Below are 20,854 nucleotides of genomic sequence, written 5' to 3'. Positions count from 1 at the left end.
ACTTTTATCGAAGAGCCTTCTCCTACTGTTGCAGAGAAGAGATAGCCATCATCACTGAAATAGCTCTGAAACATGGCTACACAAAAGCACAACTTTTCACTTGGTGCAGTATAGCGGAAATACAGGTCAGGCACCCTAACCAACCACGATCAACCTCCAACAACCAGTATAAATAGTTTCCTGTCCCGTACCATCCCAACACATCCAACCACATATCCAAAGCCCTTCTCCCATATGGCGTCAAAGTAGCGCACAAACCCATTGCCAAAATAGCTGATAAACTAAACAAACACAAACAGTACTTCCTCTCCCCGCTTGATAACCCAGGTGTATGCAGAGTACGAGTTCAAGACACATTACATTGGCAGGTCCATCAGATCTGTCAATGAAAGAATCCAACAGCACCTAACAGTTGCAAAAAAAAGCCCAACCCTCTACTGGTCTTGCTAAATACATCAAATACCATAGCCATAAAATTCAAAAATTACAAGTCAAATACACTGCCCACATACTCGTAGACACCAAAATCAAGCAAACACATGACATGATGTACTTCCTGCATGAGCTAAGCGTCGATAGTGAACAGGCACTCCACACTTGGATTCCCCTACTATAACAGTTAACACTGGGAAATAGCAGGTGACATGGATGCAGAGGTACAGTTAACAACAGCGCACCTAGCGGCAGCTGGAGAACTACAAACAAAAGATGCATGCCAAGCAACAGTACAGCAAGTTCCAACGAGGATGGTGGCAGTGGCCACTGAAATTAATAGAACAAAGGAGAAAAAACAGTTTCGCGTATAAAGTGAGTACTAGTTTCTCCGTATTTATATACTACCGCATCTCTCTTTTCCCAATTATGAAGAATAGCTATATCTATCTACATAGCAAATATTGCTCGTGTGTTCATCACATTGACAGCATGGGAGAAGAAAGCAAGAATACTTCCTCCTTTTTTTTCTTTTTTTTTCTGCAACTTGGTTCGGGAATAAGCATGCTACTGATAAAAGAAATGAATGCTGTAGTCCAGCTTCTCAGTCTTTGAGTGCTCTATCTTTAAAATGCCCAAAACCTGTTCCTTTAGCTTCCCCTTCCCTCCAGTCTGTCTGGAAGGAGGCTGCTACCAGCACAAATACTGTCTGACTGCTCCAGAACCAGTTGTTTGCCGATATCCGCTTCTGAAAGCAATGACTCATCCAACATAAAAGAAAGAATCTTTGGTCTCCGAAGGCTGTTTTAGTTTGAGGATTACAAAATACGAACATGATACAAAACAGGAAGTTATAAAATGAGCCACTTTTCAATCTTGTCCCGCCTTCCTACAAACAAAACCATAACTCATATCTTGCTGCTAACACAAGAATAATCCTCTTGAACACTAAGAGCAATGCAGAAAGGAAATGGACACAATGTTAAGTATGATCACCGCTTTCCTTCAGAACCATTCACATGCTAAAAATAAATCGCACAGTGTTCAACAATTCGTTTATCTGTGATTTGGTTTGCATAAAAACAAAGTACTGCAACTTCTCTGTCTTCAACAACTGTATTATCTTTAAATATCAAGGCAAAAAGACACAGCAGAACGTTTCTCCACTTGCAAGCTGCTATTGACCCCCCGTTTTTTCTTCAGCTTGTTTGTAATGTCTACAAGCAGGCTGGGAAGTGTGGCACAATATAAAGAACAAAAGCAGGATTATTTAGCACAGGCAAATCTGGTTCAATGATACATTATTCCTCCCCTTATTATTCCGGCCTTCAGATTCAAGCGACAAAAATAGAATTCAAAGTCATGAGTCTGGTGAGGTGGTTATAGCTGATAAGAAAACTTGTATGTAAACGGGTGACTTATGTTATCTTCACAGAACTCTTGAACTCCAAGAGCAGCATCCTTTCAGGCAAGCACAGTTAAAAAACGTGTGAATCGAAAAATCGCATATAATACTATGCAACCTTAGAGGAATTGGCAAGGACCGCCAGAAAAAATGTACTAATGAGAAAAACATACTATCGCTAAAGGTTTAACTACAATTTCACTGTATATGCAATATACTTGGTGTTTTGCAAATTGATATACAATTTTTAACCTTTGCATGAGTAAACCTTTCTGGATGGAAGGTTTTGTAGCTCATGCTTGTCAAATGTGTAGCGATTTACAAAAGATCATGGGAGAGCTCGTGTGTAGTAGTTCTGATCCTGCAACCGATAATGTTGTGTTGAAAATTAGCAGCAGCTCATCCCGAAAATAAGATATGAAATTTAATTGTACACAGTGATTCAAAAGTCACACAACCCTAGCGTTCATCAATAATAACGTGAAAAATCTAAGTGATATTTACACCAGGTTTTTGTCATCTTAAAACCTCATATTTAGGCATATTTTTTAATACTTTACATTGTCAATTTATTCTGTACAGGAATCTTCAGAAATTAATAATTTGTGACTAGTGTTGGGCTTTATAACGTCCGGACAAAATTGTGATATTGCCGTGATACGTTCAAGCCTGTATTATTATACTATTAAACTTATTATTATATTTATTAATAATGACTTGATAATACTCAGCGGTGAACGATAAGACTCGGTGAAGTACACAGACTCCTCTCAGGTACAGGGATAGTGTTAGGCAAAGACAATATTCACTGCACAGAGAAATAAAACCACATTGTTGCAGTAGATAAACTAAAAAGTTTTATTCTTTATTTATGACAATTATAATGCGAATATACTTGAGAAGAAGGCGAAGATTTCGCTTTGTCGATGAATTGACTCAACTAAAATGCATAAACTCAATGCGTGGCTATTGGCATGCCTATGATCACATAGACCTAGCTTGTGCCCCGAACTATCACACCAAGAGATATGCAACGATAACCGAGCCAATATTTGCTTTTTAGCCTTTTAGTCCAAATTAATCATTAGGCTAGCTTTATTTCTTAACGATGGTTGCAGTATTGTGCATAGTATCAATGCATGGCCATCAGCATACCTATGATCGCAAAGGCCTAGCTGGCACCCCAAACTACCATACCAAGATGTTTGCACAACACCGAGGAGTTCTTTTTAGATTTAAAAGCTTCGTCGATCCGTGGCGAAAGTGTGATATTTCTTACGCGATATCCTCACTTTTATATTATTTTCGAGAACACAGATTCAAGTACAGATGAATCACTCACTATTTACAAAAAGATGTTACCAACAAAACTGACATCTATACATGTTTAGAAATACAAATTCGTGTAGTGCACTCCCACAAACATGAAGATACATTAAACTACTTACTCATAATAGAACATAAAATACAATAAATATTAAACAAAATATATTAGGGATGGGACCGATTAATCGGTACTCTTATCGGTATCGGCCGATATAGGCATATCGGTTTATTGGTAAAATTACCGATTATTTTTCTGATCCGATATATCGATAAATATCTGATAGTTTATTGCAAAATTCTGCCATTTTTGTTGTAATTTTTATGGATAATCTCAATGCCCTACTTTTTTAAAATGTAAATGTCTAAATATGCAATTTCTCTTGCACTGCAGTCACTTTGAAACACATTTTTTAAGGAGGTCAATAAACCTTTCAGGTTCTTCCAGGACTATTTCTAATTTTATATCAGATCGGTTATCAGTATCGGTAAATTTTATATCGGTACTTTATCGGTAGAGGCACATATTTTTGGTAAATAAAAAGGCAAAATTTCGGTACAAAAACTGAGTCAATTTCGGGTTCAAAAGCGGTAAATAAAATAAAATATCGGTGTTATAGCGGTGAAAAAATGGATGAAAAGTGGTATATAAAAAAACATATTGGTTTTAAAATTGTGAAAATAATCCTAAATTTGATTTAAAAACTACACTTATTCCACAGAATTAACATTTCACTTCTAATAGCACATTTATGTAGTTATCAGAGTATTAAGTTTATTTCTGTGTAAAGGAGTCCATTTTTGCTTCTCCAATATTAACAGCAGAATTAATCAATTTTCCGGGAATTGCATACCTCTCAGGATAATTCAGACCTCGGAAGGTGTCGCATCGGTGAATAAACCCTGAATTTCGTGTTTAAGAGTTAATTTCGCTTTTTTGCAGTTCATTTCGCATTATTTCGTGACAAAATATGGTCACAAAATGCACCTCACACCTTTCAAAAACATGAAAAATTAACATTACCATGTGTTTTTTCAAATTTCGTTTTTTCGTCAAAAACGAAATATGCATGCCCCTATTTATCGGTATCGGCCAAAATTTCATATTGCCCCATCCCAAAAAGATGTACATTACAAACAAGGTTCAATATTACATATAATAACAAGGGAATTACGCTTTCTTTCACAAAAATAAATATATTAGTGACATATTTTCTACCGGTGACGTCACATAAAAATATGGATCATATCAGCCGGCCCCTGTGGCGGAGTAGTTATTACATTGCACTATGATGCCAGGGGTCCTGGGTTTGTATCCCGGCCTGGTCATGGATGTTTGTGAGTGTCCATTCATCATATCATCCCCATCTTTGCAAATTAGCAAAAAGTGGCACAAAAGCAAAGTAAAATAAATAAATCAACCAATCAATATATTGCGATATTGAAAAGATATGATAGATGATATATCATCACAATATTTGGCGATATACCGAGTGATCCGTTTGAGATGTCAAAAAAGTAAAACTTTATACACAAGAGGTTAATGTACGTATGTGTGAGTAGTTTGTTGTAATATAAGCACAAAGGATGTAAGTTTCGAATGAGTGGATGTTTACTGACTTCAGCTGCATGGCGGAAGTAGCATGCATGTAATACTCGAAAATTTTGCATACCATACGACATACTGTGTGCTGTTGTGCCGTGATCACAACCTTTGTTACCATGCACATTAGCGCTGCCATGTGGCTGAAGTCTGAAAAACCTCCACTCATTCGAAACTTACATGCTTTCTGCTTATATTACAATCTGCTCGGAGATACGTACATTAACCTCTTGTGTCTAAAGATTTACTTTTCTGACATCTCAAACGGATCGCCCAGTATATTGTATTGGTGATATCTTCTTCCATCCCTATTTGTCACTGATATATGTCATGCATAATACCTAATATATTTTGGTACAGGATTTATATGGTATTAGCCAAAGAAATAAGTGCCATTTCAGCGGATTATAATCTTGCTTGACAACACTGTTAGTCTAGAATTTTCTCAACAGGTGCAGGTAACGTGTAGTACCTGAGTATTGACTATACATTTATGTTAAAAAAATCATATTTTCATCTAGTTATCATCAGGAATCAGGATTTTTTTTTTTTTTTAATGAACAAGTAAATTGGAACAAGTGTCTCACTGTGCATGCATAATCAAATTATGGGGTAGACATTCCCACATTTTCTTAATATTGCCAATTTGTGTCAGATCTTTTTTCGGTTGTTATATGAGCTACTCTCTATTAGTTCTGCTTTCAGCACCATGATATTTTTGGAGCCCCAAATCACTATCCACAAGAAGTGACAATTTTGTAAAAATATTGCTCAACTGATAAAACAAAAGTAAAAAATATAGTGTGTGTTTTTGTTTTTTATTTAGATATTTCAGTGTTGTATGTTCTGGTGCAAGAAAAATATCTATCTTATAAGCTGGATATTGTATACAATTCTGAATTAAAAAGTAACTTATTATCTAATAGTAGATTAAACAGGTTTCTCCTGTCCATCACTTGATATCAATTCATATCTAAATAAGATGTTCATATTTCGTTCTTGAAGGAAACACAAAATGTGAAATACCATGCTGTATGTTCATTTTCATGTTTTTGAAAGATGTGAGGTGCATTATTTTACCATGTTGTGTTACGAAATGATCCAAAATGAATTGCAAAATGCAAATTAAACTCTTAAAACACAAAAGTTAGCATTTATTTACTGACGCAACACTTTCTGAAGTCTGAATTATTGAGTAAGTCAGTGATTCCCAATGTGTGTGCCATGGTGCCCTGGGGCATCCAATATTCTCACTGAAATTATATGGTTCTTCCAAATATGTACTTATTTAGTAATTTTTACACATATAAACATACAAAATGTTTCTGAATTTGAAATATGTGTTTATTTTTTAATATAAGACAAGCAACCTAACCACACTTACTGAGCGTTGCAAGTGTTAGGTATACAATCTGACTTGGCGCCATGGAAAAATTTGAAAGACTAAGGGTGCCGTGAAACAAAAGAGTTTGGGAACCCCTGGTGTAAGTTTTGCAAATCACGGAAAATTCATTAAGTTCTGCTGTAAACTGGACTCCTTTACACATGAATAAATTTAATACTCTGTAACTGCATGTATGTACTAATACAAGAGAAATGTTGACTTTATGTATAAAGTGTAGTTTTTAAAATCAAATTTAGGGTTATACAGTTGAACCTGACTTATACATACATGTGTCAAGGTGAAGAGAAAATAATATGTATAACTGAGAATTACTTACAAATCAGATTTAGATACAATGCCATATCATTGTTAAAATACTGTAATTGTATCTATTTTGAGTAACAATATATAAATAGTAGAGGCTATTTCTGTCAAAGTGGTAAATTAACGAATCTAAAAGTTAATTCTTAAGTTTTATGTACAGCGTTATTCATATGTCAGTGTCACATTTGGGGAACATCGTGTGCGTGATGTATGAGACGTGCGAGTCCGAATCATGTACGTATGGAATCAGAAACTCTCTAAGTTTGTGTTACGTGAACAGCGCATGTTGTGGTGACGCGGTTGGCCGCTAGGCGGCAGCAGTGTACAATATGGCGGTCTCAGGTAACGAGAGAGCATTTTGCGTGATACATTGTTTCGGTGGCCGCCACGATCCCTAGACTTCACACCTTGTGATTTCTTTCTCTGGGTATATGTGAAGGACAGGGTGTTCATTCCACCGCTTCCAGCTGATTTGAACGACCTCCGAGTTCGCATTGCAGCAGCGATAGCAACGATAGACCGTGACATGCTGGTGCGGGTGTGGGCAGAATTGGACTATCGCCTGGATGTCTCCCGTGTAACCAAAGTTGCACACATTGAGCACTTGTAAGGTATGACAAACAAACTTTTTGAGATTGTCTTTCTTTTTTTATATCATTCATGCTGATATGTCATGTACTTATTTCACAATAAAACTCCGAAATGTGGCACTGACTTATGAATAACCCTGTAGATTAGCACCCTCTTCCGGTATAAGTTTTACTTTCTAGTCAAGCGTGTAACATTTTCTCTTTCTGTTTTCCATAGCCGACCAGTAGCAACTGAAAACTTTCACTGAAGGATCTGCTGTTCTGTTTTTATTATGGAACACCGCAATCATCAGCTAGTGGCATCTTTTTAACATGTGTATTTTCGTGTTGCGATTATGTACAACAGAAAATGTGTCTCATGTTATAAACAACTGCAACAAATCTTTTTCCTTTGATTTCATGCCGCCTTCTCTGTCACACTCATCTTTCTCGCTACTTGAGACAGACCGCTGCCATGCCCGTGTACCTTGTTTTGTATTTGAGAATCACCTTGTGTTTTTGTAAAACACAATGTATACTTTTGTAGCTTGATTACATACAACTCAACTGTATTTTATGAAAATTAGTACGTATAACCCCAAATTACGTGTAAACGTATTACGTACAAATAAGGTTTAATTAACACATTTCTAAATTATATTTTGCCGGAACCTACAGTAATTTACGCATATAACAGAATTACGCAGAACCGAGTTACGTATAAGCAGTCTCATCTGTATCCACCATTTTAACACCGAAGTGTCATTTTATATACTGCTTTTTGATCCCAAAATGTGCCTGGTTTCGTACCAAAATCTTGATCTTTTATTCACCATGAATATGTGGCTCTAGATATTACTAGATTCAAATATGTTGAAATAAAATAATAAAATGTAACTTATAAATTTTTAAAGCTAATTTGGCAATTGTTCAAATGTAGCGCATTTACCTTTAATCCTGATATTTTGAAGATGTCATACATGTTGAACTTGTTGATGAATTATGGCTAACTTGTCTTTTTCTCATCTTTTCAGCAGGATTCTTGGCCCTCGATGTCTTCTAACGTGTCTGTTACAGGGAGAACCTGTTCCAGAAATGCCATATCCAGTGTACATAACAGCTATGAAGGGACTGGCCATCACAACAACTGGTGTTCCCAAAGCCAGGAAAGTGAGTACTCGTAGAGTATAGGCATTGTCAAAATTTATACAAAGAAATTTGACTGTAATGTCACTGTATCATATATTTGTTACTGTATCAGGATTTTGAATTTCTACAAATTTACAAGATATGTTGCTGTGAGAATAAAACATAATTTTGCATTAATTTGGTAGCAAGACAAATGAAACCGATGATCCACAAACACTTATGACAATTTTTCCTTGCTATTGTGACATGGCTGAATATACAGTGTCCGGCCTAGGGGTATACAAAATACAATGCGAAAACTACTCCATACATTCTCTCGTAGGGAAGCTCAGTCGATAGACCATCGATTCCAGATTTCAGTATTACACTTGTACGATCAAAAGTACTGAGTCACGCAAGTGCAGAAACACCATGAGATCAGCTCTCAACATGACAGCCGCCCAAATATATTCCAGTCCCTGGCCATAAGACCCGCATAAATTTTGAGGTGGACGAGTTTTCTCTTTTGATTCTGTTAGGGCATGCCTAAAGACAGGAAAAAATCTTCGGTAAACATCTGGCATACTGGGCCCAAGTTTTCTAGGGGCCCATAAATTCATGCACCAACAAAAGAAATCGATCATAATTTCCTTAATACTGGTTTTTGACAATGTTGCATACAGACATATTTTGTTCAGAATTAGAAACTGAAAAAAAATATTCTTAGTTTTTTCATATCCTGCACTGTTGTGGAGATACAGGGTGACAATTAATGAACTATATGAAATAAAACCGTCATAATTTCTGAACGGTTCGCGTGATGAAGTCCAAACTGCGTGGCTGGCCACAGGGCATGATGGGATTTTGTATGCACATGCGCATGCAACATGTTGATGTCGGCCATTTACAAGTGAAAATGTCACGGTACAGCGTGCAGGAGCATATATCACTGTGAAGGCCTATTATGCGAGCAATAACAGTCCGATTGCGGCGCAAAGGAAGTTTGCGACCGAGTACAAATTAAAGACAACCGGTCCAAGTGTGCTAACAATCAAGAATTTGATTCGCAAGTTTGAGAGAACAGGTTGTGTTCGTGATGTGGTTCTTGCAAGACGGAACTCGACCCCATCGGACCATGAGAGTGTTTGACGTCCTGGAGGAGTATTTTGGGGACCGCATTCTTGCTCTGGGGTACCCAGAGGCCACTGGAAGGGGACTCGCTTGGCCGCCATATTCCCCGGATCTGAACACACGTGACTCATTTTTGTGGGGCTATGGTAAGGATAAGGTGTACAGAAATAACCCCAAAACCATTGCCGAGCTTTACTGCCATTCAGGAGGTCATCGACAGCATCGATGTTTTGACTCTTCAGCGGGTCATGCAGAATTTTGCTGTTCGTCTGCGCCACATCATCGCCAGAGATGGCAGACATATCGAACATGTCATAACCTAAATCCGAATGTCTGTAGTGCCATTTACATGTGCAATACAGTTTGTGTACTACGTGGTTTGTCACTAATTTGCGTTTTATTTCATAAGTTCATTAATTGTCACCCTGTATATTGAGTGAAAGAATTCCGTACCCGTTTCTCCAAGGATTCTAAGCAATATGTAATGTCAGCTCCTGGCCATAAGACCCACAGAATTTTTTGATGTGGACGAGTTTTCTCTTTTGATCCTGTTAGGGCATGCCTAAAGAAAGAAAAAAAAAACCTTGGGTAGACATCTGGCATACCGGGCCTAAGATTTCTAGGGGTCCATAAATTCAAAATGGCCACCGCTTCACCACACACCAACAAATGAAATCGATCATAACTCCTTTAAAATTGGTTTTTGACAATTTTGCATAAAGACATATTTTGTTCAGAATTGAAAACGGGGAAAAAACAATTTTTACAGTTTTTTCATACCTTGCACTGTTATGGAGATATATCCAGTGAAAGAATTCCATACCCTTTTCTGCAAGGATTCTAAGCAATATTTTACACTTTACTTGACATTCCGGCATATAAAGGGCAAAAATAATACTGCCTGTGATACTTTTTTGATGTCTACTATTGTGGCGCTTGGCCTGTGACATTATACATGAAAGAGCCCGACCCTGTGGCCGAGTGGTTAGCACATCGCGCTGCGATGCCAAGGGTCCCGGGTTCGATTCCCGGTCGGGCTTGGTTGTTTGTGAATGTCCATTCATCAATTTCATCATTTCATCACTCATCCCCATCTTCGCAAATTAGCCAAGAGGCACAAAACGCGAAGTAAAATAAACTAAATCAAATTAAAAAAAAAAAAGAAAATTATACATGAAAGATGGCTGCCTCTGAAGACATTAACAAAGAAAGTTGGCAATGTGTCCTTATCTCCTTCAGAAGTCATTTTGACCATTTGTAGGTTCTTTGGATTTTTAAATGAAGTGAAGACATGTACATGGATGATGCCTTCATTATGAGGCATGCAATCATAAGTATAATACTAGGTGTTTTGCTGGACAATGTGTCAAGAGAAGGTACATGGCGTTGGGAATCCAAGATGGCCACCATGGAGGTTGAGCATAAAATACTGTCCATATCTTGATTTAGAGTTCATTTATCAGAATTTTCCAGAGGTATAATCTGTTAATAAATAGCAAGTGAAAATATATTATTATAATTTTTGTAACTACAGTAGTGTCCCAAAGTTAAGCATGACGAATATATGAGAAAATGTGTTATTCATGAAGTGTCAGAACTGTACAAAACACAGTGAAAATTAATCAAAACGTTACATGAATTAACAATTGTTTTTAGTGTGAAGACAAAAATAATAAAATTGAAGATCGCTTCCTTAACAAGTAAAAGAGGTTTGTATGGGGCGTGATCATCCCCAACAGCTACACAGCCTTGCAACGACGTAAAAGGTTGTTCAAGAGCTCTATGGGCGCCTGGTTCCATTCCCCACGAAGAGCAGGAAGGAGCTCTGGAAATGTCTTTGGTGGATGCTGGCAGGCTGCAACTCATCTTCAGTATTTATTTTTGGAGACTTCTTTGGCCAGTCCATGTAATTTCTTCATCTTCAAGAAAGTCATCGAACACTTTCGCTCGATGCCCACATATATTATCATCCTAGAAGATTAAATCTGTGCCTCTGAAAAGTTGCACATGTTGTTGGAGTACCTCGTCTCTGTACGTCCATTTAACGTGATGTCTGCCCACACTAGTATTCCATCATCACCAAACCGATCCCTTTCCATGATATTCCTGGGATTAAATCATTCTCGAAGTTTTGTCCAGATGAATGTGCGACGGGAATAATTTTCACACTGAATGTGGACTGGTGGACTGATCTGTGAAGAGCATGTTCCCCCATTTGTTCAGGGTCCAATATTGATGGCGCTGGCTGCACTGTAAATGTAGAGCTCTAGAACCACCTTTTACATCGTTGCAAGGCTGTGTACCTGTTGGGGATGATCACACCCCATACAAACCTCTTTTTCTTGTTATGGAAGCGATCTTCAATTTTTTTATTTTTGGACTTTTTGTCTTCACACTAAAAACAATTGTTAATTCATGTAACGTTTTGATTAATTTTCACTATGCTTTGTGCAGTTCTGACACTTCATGAATAACACATTTTCTCATATCTTCGTCATACTTAACTTTTGGACACTACTGTACAGTTACAAAAATTATAAATATATTTTCACTTGCTATTTATTAACAGATTATACCTCTGGAAAATTCTGATAAATGAACTCTAAATCAAGATATGGACAGTATTTTATGCTCAGAACGTCCATGGAGGCCATCTTGGATTCCCGATGCCATGTACCTTCTCTTGACACATTGTCCAGCAAAATACCTAGTATCATACTTATGATTGCATGCCTCATAATGAAGGCATCCTCCATACACATGTCTTCACTTCATTTAAAAATCCAACAAACCTACAAATGGTCAAAATGACTTCTGAAGGAGATAAGGACACATTGCCAACTTTCTTTGTTAATGTCTTTAGAGGCAGCCATCTTTGATGTATAATGTCACACAGGCCATGCACCACAATAGTAGGCATGAACGAAGTATCACAGGCAGTAATTTTGTTGCCCTTTATATGCCGGAATGTCAAGTAAAGTGTAAAATATTGCTTAGAATCCTTGCAGAAAAGGGTACGGAATTCTTTCACTGGATATTCCTCCATAACAGTGCAAGATATGAAAAAAAACCGTAAGAATGTGTTTTGTTCTGTTTTCAATTCTGAACAAAATATGTCTTTATGCAAAATTGTCAAAAACCAATTTTAAAGGAGTTATGATCGATTTCATTTGTTGGTGTGTGGTGAAGCGGTGGCCATCTTGAATTTATGGGTCCCTAGAAATCTTAGGCCTGGTATGCCAGATGTCTACCCAAGATTTTTTCCTTTCTTTAGGCATGCCCTAACAGGATCAAAAGAGAAAATTCGTCCACATCAAAAAATTCTGTGCTGGCAATATAACATATTGCTTAGAATCCTTGCAGAAAAGGGTACGGAATTCTTTCACTGAATATATCTCCATAACAGTGCAAGATATGAAAAAAACAAAACTGGAAGAATATTTTTTTTCCAGCTTTTAATTTTGAACAAAATATGTCTGTATGCAAAATTTATCAAAAACCAATATTAAGGGACTTATGATCAATTTCTTTTGTTGGTGCGTGAAGCGGTGGCCATCTTGAATTTATGGACCCCTAGAAAACTTGGGCCCGATGTGTCAGATGTCTACCCAAGATTTTTTCCTCTCTTTAATCATGCCCTAATAGGATCAAAAGAGAAAACTCTTCCTCCTCAAAATTTCTGTGGGTCTTATAGCCAGAAACTGGACTAATATCCAGTTTGTTTGTTCATGGGGTTCCATTGAAGTTCACAATTTGGGTGATTTGAGACAGTGTATCGTTGTGTATTATGTGCTTGAGTATCGTTTGGATGTCTGTCGAGCTACAAACGGTGCCCACATTGAGGTGTACAAGCATACATAGAAACTTTGAGCTACTTTGAACAAAAACAGGAGAAGAAAGTTAATAAAATTTACAGATGCTAAAATATACATGTGTATCTTTGAATACCTCTAGCCCAGACACCCTGTATTTTAAACATCAATATTTGAAATAAATGATAGTACCTTTTAGAGCTTCCTGGGTTCCTACTGACCTGGAAAAACATAGAAAATTCAAAAAAAATTGTAACAATATTTTAAAACTTGGAAAAAATTGTCAGATGAGAGAGATGAAAATTCAGATTTTTCCACAATTTGCTTCTTGAGTGCAAATACAGTGGAACCTTGATTTTGTGTTTTTCACTATGGCGAAAAAGGACAACTTAAAATTCAGGAACATTAAAATTGGGAAAAATTTATAAGCTCACATTATATATAAAGGTATCTGTTTGGCAGTTATGCAGAGATAAATAATTCATTCTGATGAGTTCACGTTTCATTTTTTCACTTAGTTCTTATTCGCGATCGATTTCGCCATCTGCCTGGTGGCTCGTCAACCGGAAAACTCTAACATACATCTTCAAAGGAGCAAAGATATGTTTGTAGGTGGAGCAATGATGCTGATTAGACTCAAATTATGTTGTCAAGCCCGAAGTAAAGGCTTAGTTTTGACATCAGGACCCCGAGTTCTATGAGACAGGCATCATGAAGCGCTGGGAGAAAACTATGTTGAGAAGTAGTGTATGAAGTATCCTTTCACTTGAGTACGTTTGTATTCGTCTAATAAATACCTACTGGAATTGTCAGGCTTTGTATTCTATTTTTCCGATCATCCCTCGTATAATCAGTATTCAAATGTGTGTGTGTGACAAAAGTATGTGTTTCAGTATAGAGGTGGTGGGGGGGGGGAGAAAGAGTGAGAGAGCATGAACATGCATGTGAAATTTGACATTAAGTACTGAATTTTCATAATTTATTTCAGGAACATGTGCAACAGAAGATTGAATCTATGGGAGGTATATATTCAAATGTCTTCCATGCTGGAGTAACACACTTAATTGTTGAAGAAGTTGGAAGCTCAAAATATTTAGTGAGTATTTTAATATGCAAGTGGTATCGCTGCTGAATGTTTGAACTTATTTCTGTATTAAAGGATTGGCTAGTTATTTTTAAATATGGGTGCATGTTTCTTGTTAATTCAATACAAATACCTGTATGGTAAAAATATTCTATGTAGAAACGTATTAGAGAGATTTCACAATGAAGTGACAAGTGACATGCAACACATGTATCTTGGGGAACAGCAATTAGTGAAATTCTCAAGTGATACAGAACACTTGTTTCTTTGGTGTTAAGATCAAAGCGACAAGCGACGCATGTTGCTTGGAAGCAGATCCTCAGTAATCATCGTTTCAAACCTAAGCAACACGACAAGCTGCATGTGTTGCTTGCATGCCACTCAGACTGGCCATTTTCTCAATACCATGCATTATTTCTCATTGGCCTATTCTTCATGCATGAGTTGCTTGCCCTTCTGTGTGAATTCTCCATGTTGCTTGTCTCCTATCGCACCGATCTAAAAGCCCCCTTAACCCTCTGGCGGGCACGTTTGGGGGGGGGGCTTTGTTACCTAACAACCGTGTTACAAAATAAATACGTAAAATAGTATTAAAACTTTTCAAACTTACGTGAGTGAGTATATGTTAATCCGGACAACGTTTCTGAGGTAAATACTTTTACCTTCTTCAGGTCTAACTAGATATCTAGACACCAGACATGGTGTCACGTGAAATTGTGTTAAATAGGAATATGGTTAAAGGAATCGGTAAAAAACACTTAAAAATCCTGGTTAGTGAAGGGCATGGGTAATGGTCTACACACACAGAGTTGGAGATTACCTCCTCCCCCACGGGACTGATTCCCCTCAACCGCAACGTCACCAATCCAATGAGAATTCGCGTTCTTCCCCTACAACTCTCAAAACTTCAGCGGTGACATGAAAACCCAACTTTGCGTAATTTTTACCAGCATTATCCCATTTTCTAAGGAAATGTATCCACCCCTCTTCCAAATTACCTTCATCCCTATTGAGCTTATTGCTACTTCCTGTGCATATATATGCTGCTTAATATATGTTCCGGCCCAATTTATTACTACTTTTTCTAATAACTTTCCTTTTTATAATTTTATGCTTGCTCTCAATAATGAGTTCTGCAAGGCTGGTTTTCGGAACCCCTTCTCTGATATCTTTATCATGCTCACCCCCATCGGATTCGCATGCTCCTTCCCGTTTGTCCTACATATTCCCTGCTGGATTCGCATACAATTTTGTAGACACCTTTCTGTTCTTCAGGGTCTTCTTTGTTCCCCCTTCCACCTTTCTTATATTCCGTAAAACATTTTTTCTATTATTTCAGAAATTCCTTTATAGTAGGGAATACCGACAAAGCATGTACCCCTATCCTGTTCCTTGCAATATTAACCAGTTCCTTCCCTACAATTCTCCTCTCTTTCCTTGCAATCCTATCCATCTCCAAGGTCGTATACCCATTCTTTAAACCCACTCGCCTTATCCAAGCTATTTCTTTCTCCTTCTCATTTCTGTCATTACACAATCTCTCCGCCCTGATGTGGAAATTAAGGTAAACATTATATTTGACCCTACACGAGTGTTCAGAACTCTTGTTAAGGTACAGATCACCCGCTAGTGGTTTATAAAATTTATAAAATACACCGGTCATTATTCCATTATCAGTTTTTGTTATGCTCAAATCTAGAAAATTGATCTTATTGTCGATTAGGTCTTCCCTAGTGAAATTGATCCTTTTCTCTTCTTTTCCAAATTCAGTAAAATCAAGGTCTAAGTCACTTTCTTTCCTGATAATGAGAATATCATCGAGGTATCTGCCATAGAACTTTATCAATGTAATGCATGAAGATGTTAGCAACATGGCCTGAGATCGGATTGCCCATGGCCAATCCTTCTTTCTGTTTAAAGATCTTCTCATTAATGTAAAAGTAAACACGAACGTGTTTTTTTTGTGGTGTCTAGACATTACTGGAAGCACTCTACAGTCCGCTCTGCTATTCTTCCATTGGAGTTTCTGCTACCGACTGAGGAAGGTGCCATTTTTCAGTCTACCTTTGTCTACATATCAGAGGTGCGCTTCCATTTATTTGCATTCTTGGGGTAACTGCGTTTCCCCACGCTCCTTCTCATGCAAGTAAAATGTATTTTTTTAAATTATATTTTTGGTTGCTTTTGTATCTATTACTAGTTTTATAACCGATCACTTTTATAGCAATGAAGTTTGATTTTTAATATTTCTATCTATTCATCATGCCATTTATCAGATAAACAACAACTTCTTAAATAAATGTTAAGAAAAAGTCAAGAATTTTGGATTTGCTATTTTGGTAGACACCCTGCATAAGCAAAATAATAAACTTAGCGAATATACAAGTACAGTCAACTCTCGATTCTACGACCCCGGGTATAACGACCCTCTCCAAGTAACGACCCTTTTCCCGGGAACCGTGAAAAATTTGGAAAAAAAGTTGAAAAATTGAAGGAAATCGGCCGAAAAATGCGTTGTTTTTTTCCTCCACGCATTCCCTTTACGAGCGCTCTACCGCTCACAATTGGGTCTGAACTAAAAATAGACACCACCACACCATGCTTGAGTGATATCCAATAGCACTTGACCTCTGCCCTCCCCTTCCTCAAGCGCACCAATGTTACCTCGCACCCGACGGCTGCTACCCAACTTGCCAGGTTTGCTCTTGGATACGCGAGAAGAGAAGATCGAATGTGCTTGGATGTTATTTTAAATCGACTTGACTTGTTTCCTTGTTCTAAGAGCTGCTGAAAACCCACGGGGGAGCAGCCCGAAATGACTGCTGGACATGCAGTCTTTGCCAATGAGTATGGCAGGTCAAGCTCTTTCATAGATAAATACACCACCTCGAGAGATAAGATCGCAGGAATGTTCGAAAATACAGATGCGTGGCGCCTGGAAGTCTGGCCCATCTGTCCAGCTCTGACCTAGAGTTCAGCAGGTTCCCGTGAGTGAGCAACTCTCGACCTTGTAGCAGACAAGTTCCGATAACCGCTTTCATTCAAAGCGTGTTCTTTGTTCCCTGCAACACTTCATAAAAAAGCGAAACTGTTAGAGATAATCAAAACCACATAGGCGAACTAAAGATCATCAACCCGCTTAATGCGTTGTCATCCATGTTTCCACAAAAGTTTAATTCGATCTTACGTGCATCATAACTCCCGTTTTCCTAATTGTGTCGATGTCGTAATACCTGCCAAAAAAAAGTGTTCCGTTGGCTGACTGACTTCTCCCTCTTTTCCTGTGAGCAAACGGGGAGGGGGGGGGGGGGGGCCATGCCAATTGTTTCAGCCACGATTTTCTTGCTCCTGTGTGCACACATGCTGATTACAGGCAAGGGTGGAAAAGGACCCACCCCTCTTCCTTTCCTTTGACATCTAAAATGGGGCAACCAGTTCTGGATATATTCTTGAAAACAAACAAAAACCATAGAACAAGTAAAAAAAAAAAGTGCCCCCCCCCCCTTTCCCCAGCTCAGTCTCCGCCACAGGTGTCCACGGCAATGTTGATAATTGCAGAAGTCAGGTCCCCTTTTTTTATATGCAGTTGTCTGCATAGACATATTGCCCGTATTATTGTCTGTTGCATGGTAAAACGTAAAGCAAGGGTCATTTCTTTCTTCTTTACACTGCTGTTAAAAGTTCCGTCTTGGACAGTTGCATTATCTTTAAAATGCTGGGATTTTTCTCTTCCGCCACCTGTTGCTCGAACTTCCCGGTCTCCTTGTTTTTACGATGCAGCTGGTGCCAGTGTTTTGTCTAACGTCTGCAAAGCTCTTGCTTGCTGATAACAGCGATGACTCATCCAGTGTGAAGGAAAAAGTTATTGTTTTGAATCTCGCAAAGCTGTTTTGATTTGACGATAAGGAAATTCGATCTCCAGAAAGGAAAACAAGAGTTAAAATAACTTCATGTTCTGCGCCTTCTGATAAGCAAATCTGTAAATTGAATTTGCTTTTTCTTCAGAACCATTCATGTGAAGAAAGAAAGAAAGAAAAAAAAACTATTCAATGTAGGAATGGTCCCTGAGACCGATTAAAAAGACATTATTCAAGGGGAAAACGATTGGAGGGGTGGGTGTTTGACCGAGAATATTCCTAAATCCAACATTAAATCGCCGGTTAACGTGTGAGTAAATAACGATCTACCATTTTGATATGTGAAAATGCACAGTTTCATAAAGCTTGTTTTCAGTTAATTTTATGCTGATGGGCTAATTGGGACTAAATATACAGTTTAAAGTGAAATTCAATTCCAAATCCGAATGATTATCGACTGCGACACAGTTTAATGACGTGTCCTAGAATACGCTTTGGGAAACACAAGTTGTGCATTTCCTTTTTCACGCTGGATTACAATGCAAGTCAAGGAAGGAGTTTGGACTGCTCCCTTGAATGGGGGAGGAGGGGGAGTGAAGTTGGTTGAAGCAAAGAAAAGTTACTTTTTTTACGATGTATTTTACACAGCCGAACCAGAACGAAAATTACAGCCCTGCTTTTATTTTTTTTGTCTGGTGCCTAGAGAGGTTGTGTTGTTTCTCCCGAGAGATCTAATCTTACCAGTTAATCTTGTAACAGACAATGCTCCAGCAGACCCGTATAAAATCCAACATTCATTCTGCTCGATTATCTCCCGACTTTTGCTGGCACCAGTCTGACTGGTGTCAAGATTCTTCGAGTTTTGCTTGCAATAAGCTCGAGATTGTTTTCATTTCCATTGGTCTCAGTGCAAACGGGTTTCTCATGAACTAGAATTGTAAGAATTTCCTGGAAAAGCAACGACTGTGCACAATTGAAGGAAAGTAACATTATTTTAAATTCTTTTTTTGTGAAAACGTTTTCATGTTCTATTTTCCTTCTCAGAACATGCATTCTGTGCATAACAGGTTGTATAACTACCAGGATACATGATGTTACCGTCTACTAGGCATCTTTGTGTCCGTTTGAGCTCCATTTAAGCTGAAAATTGGTGCAAATTCCAATAACAACCCTTTTCCCGGGAACTGTGAAAGGTCGTTGAATCGAGAGTTCACTGTATACATACTCTGGGGGTAAAGGTGGCCAGGGGTGTGGTGCTGATTACATCACCCCCATCTTCGGCCGTGATCAAGAAAGTGTGGGGCCCTAACCCCACACCCCCTATACGCCTTCATGGCATGGTGCATAGCACAGGGGAGCACTTTACTTTACTTTACTTTTTACATAAACCGACAATACAAGTAATCAATTAGATAATCGTGCAATAATTACATACATTGAATACCTATAGATATATATTTGGAAAATATTGAAAGAAATAGTGATAATGAAATGATTACAATGTATTTGTTGTTATAATTTCGATTCAATAATTTTTATATATAACTTGAATGGCAATGAGAAATCTAAGGCCTGGTTATTGATTGAAAGCGTATTATACAAGTTACACATTCTACTTAATGGGCTGCTTTTATATTTTTGAGTTTTAGGTATTTTGGGATTCAAGTAAGTTTCGCCCACGTAAATTATTTTCTCTCAAATTGAATATCAGTTGACAGAGGAAATACTATTGTCCAACATTCCGTTTACAGTTTTATGTAAGTATAAGTGATTTAGAATATTCTGCCTATTACAAAAGCTCTTAAAATAAAATTCTTGCAGAAAATTTTGATATGCCACATTATGTTGTAATGGCTTATTATATTTTTTGTAATACAAATACCTCAATAATTTCTTCTGTATTCTCTCCAGTATATTTTTATATGGTTTGTACATTGGTGACCATATAATAGAATCATATCCAAGTTTACTTACAATACTGTTGTATATGGTTGTGACACAGTTCATACTTCTGAAATGCTTAGTATTTCTAATAACAAATGTGTATGCATTAATAACAACATATGACACATGCTGTGTGAACATCAAGGCACAGTCGATAAAAGCACCAAGGTCTTTTATTACTTATACCTGAGTAAGCAATTGACCATTTATAGAGTATGTATATCATCATCATCATCATCCTTCACCGTTTCCTGCCTCTGGCTGGGTCGGCATAGAAGTCAAGCCCCTCCATTTTTTCCTGGTCTTCCACCACTCCTCTCTATCTACCGTGTTCCAATCTTGTCCTCTTCTCCGCTATCTGCTCTTTCCATCGACATCTTGGCCTTATTCCCAGTCCTGGTGCATTGTAAGCTCTTACTGCTAGCATTTCTGCATCCACCCTCTTCATGTGTCCGAACCATCTCATCTGTGCCTGATCTATCCTGTCCTGAAGATTCGCCACACCCACTGTCTGTCTCCGGGCTTCCCTGATGGCGCAGTGGTAGCGTCGTCACCTTGTAATCAAGGGGTCCCGGGTTCGATACCTGGTGGAGGCTCATAGTGGTTCAGATCACACTTTAAACTGTAGGTCCAGTCCTGATTAGCCTTTCTGTGCATAAAGTGGACTTAAAACACCAAATCAATAAATCAAAACCACTGTCTGTCTGATCTCCTCATTCCTTATTCTATCTCTGCTATTCTTCCCCAATATACTCCTTAAAAATTTCATCTCCACTGCCTGCATCTTTCTTTTGTCTCTCTCTGTCATTGTCCAAATCTCTGCTCCATGCATGTAATTGCACATAGTATGTGTTATGT

General features: G+C 37.9%; 1 protein-coding gene across 4 annotated transcripts in view; it reads left to right on the top strand.

Annotated features, from left to right (window-relative positions):
- LOC145978345 (DNA topoisomerase 2-binding protein 1-A-like) overlaps positions 1-20,854 on the top strand; it is a 133,439-nt gene that overhangs the window by 8,419 nt on the left and 104,166 nt on the right. For all 4 annotated transcript variants that reach the window (XM_083110939.1, XM_083110936.1, XM_083110937.1 and 1 more), the window contains exons 4-5: positions 8,075-8,210; positions 14,100-14,207. In XM_083110939.1, coding sequence (XP_082967065.1) covers positions 8,075-8,210; positions 14,100-14,207 — 244 coding nt within the window. The remainder of the gene's footprint in view (positions 1-8,074; positions 8,211-14,099; positions 14,208-20,854) is intronic.

This window comes from Lepisma saccharinum, chromosome 24, assembly GCF_977018435.1.
Source record: "Lepisma saccharinum chromosome 24, izLepSacc3.1, whole genome shotgun sequence".
Taxonomy (NCBI): Eukaryota; Metazoa; Arthropoda; class Insecta; order Zygentoma; family Lepismatidae; genus Lepisma; species Lepisma saccharinum.
The sequence above is the reverse complement of the archived record's forward strand: the minus strand, read 5'-3'. Positions and strand labels throughout refer to the sequence as shown.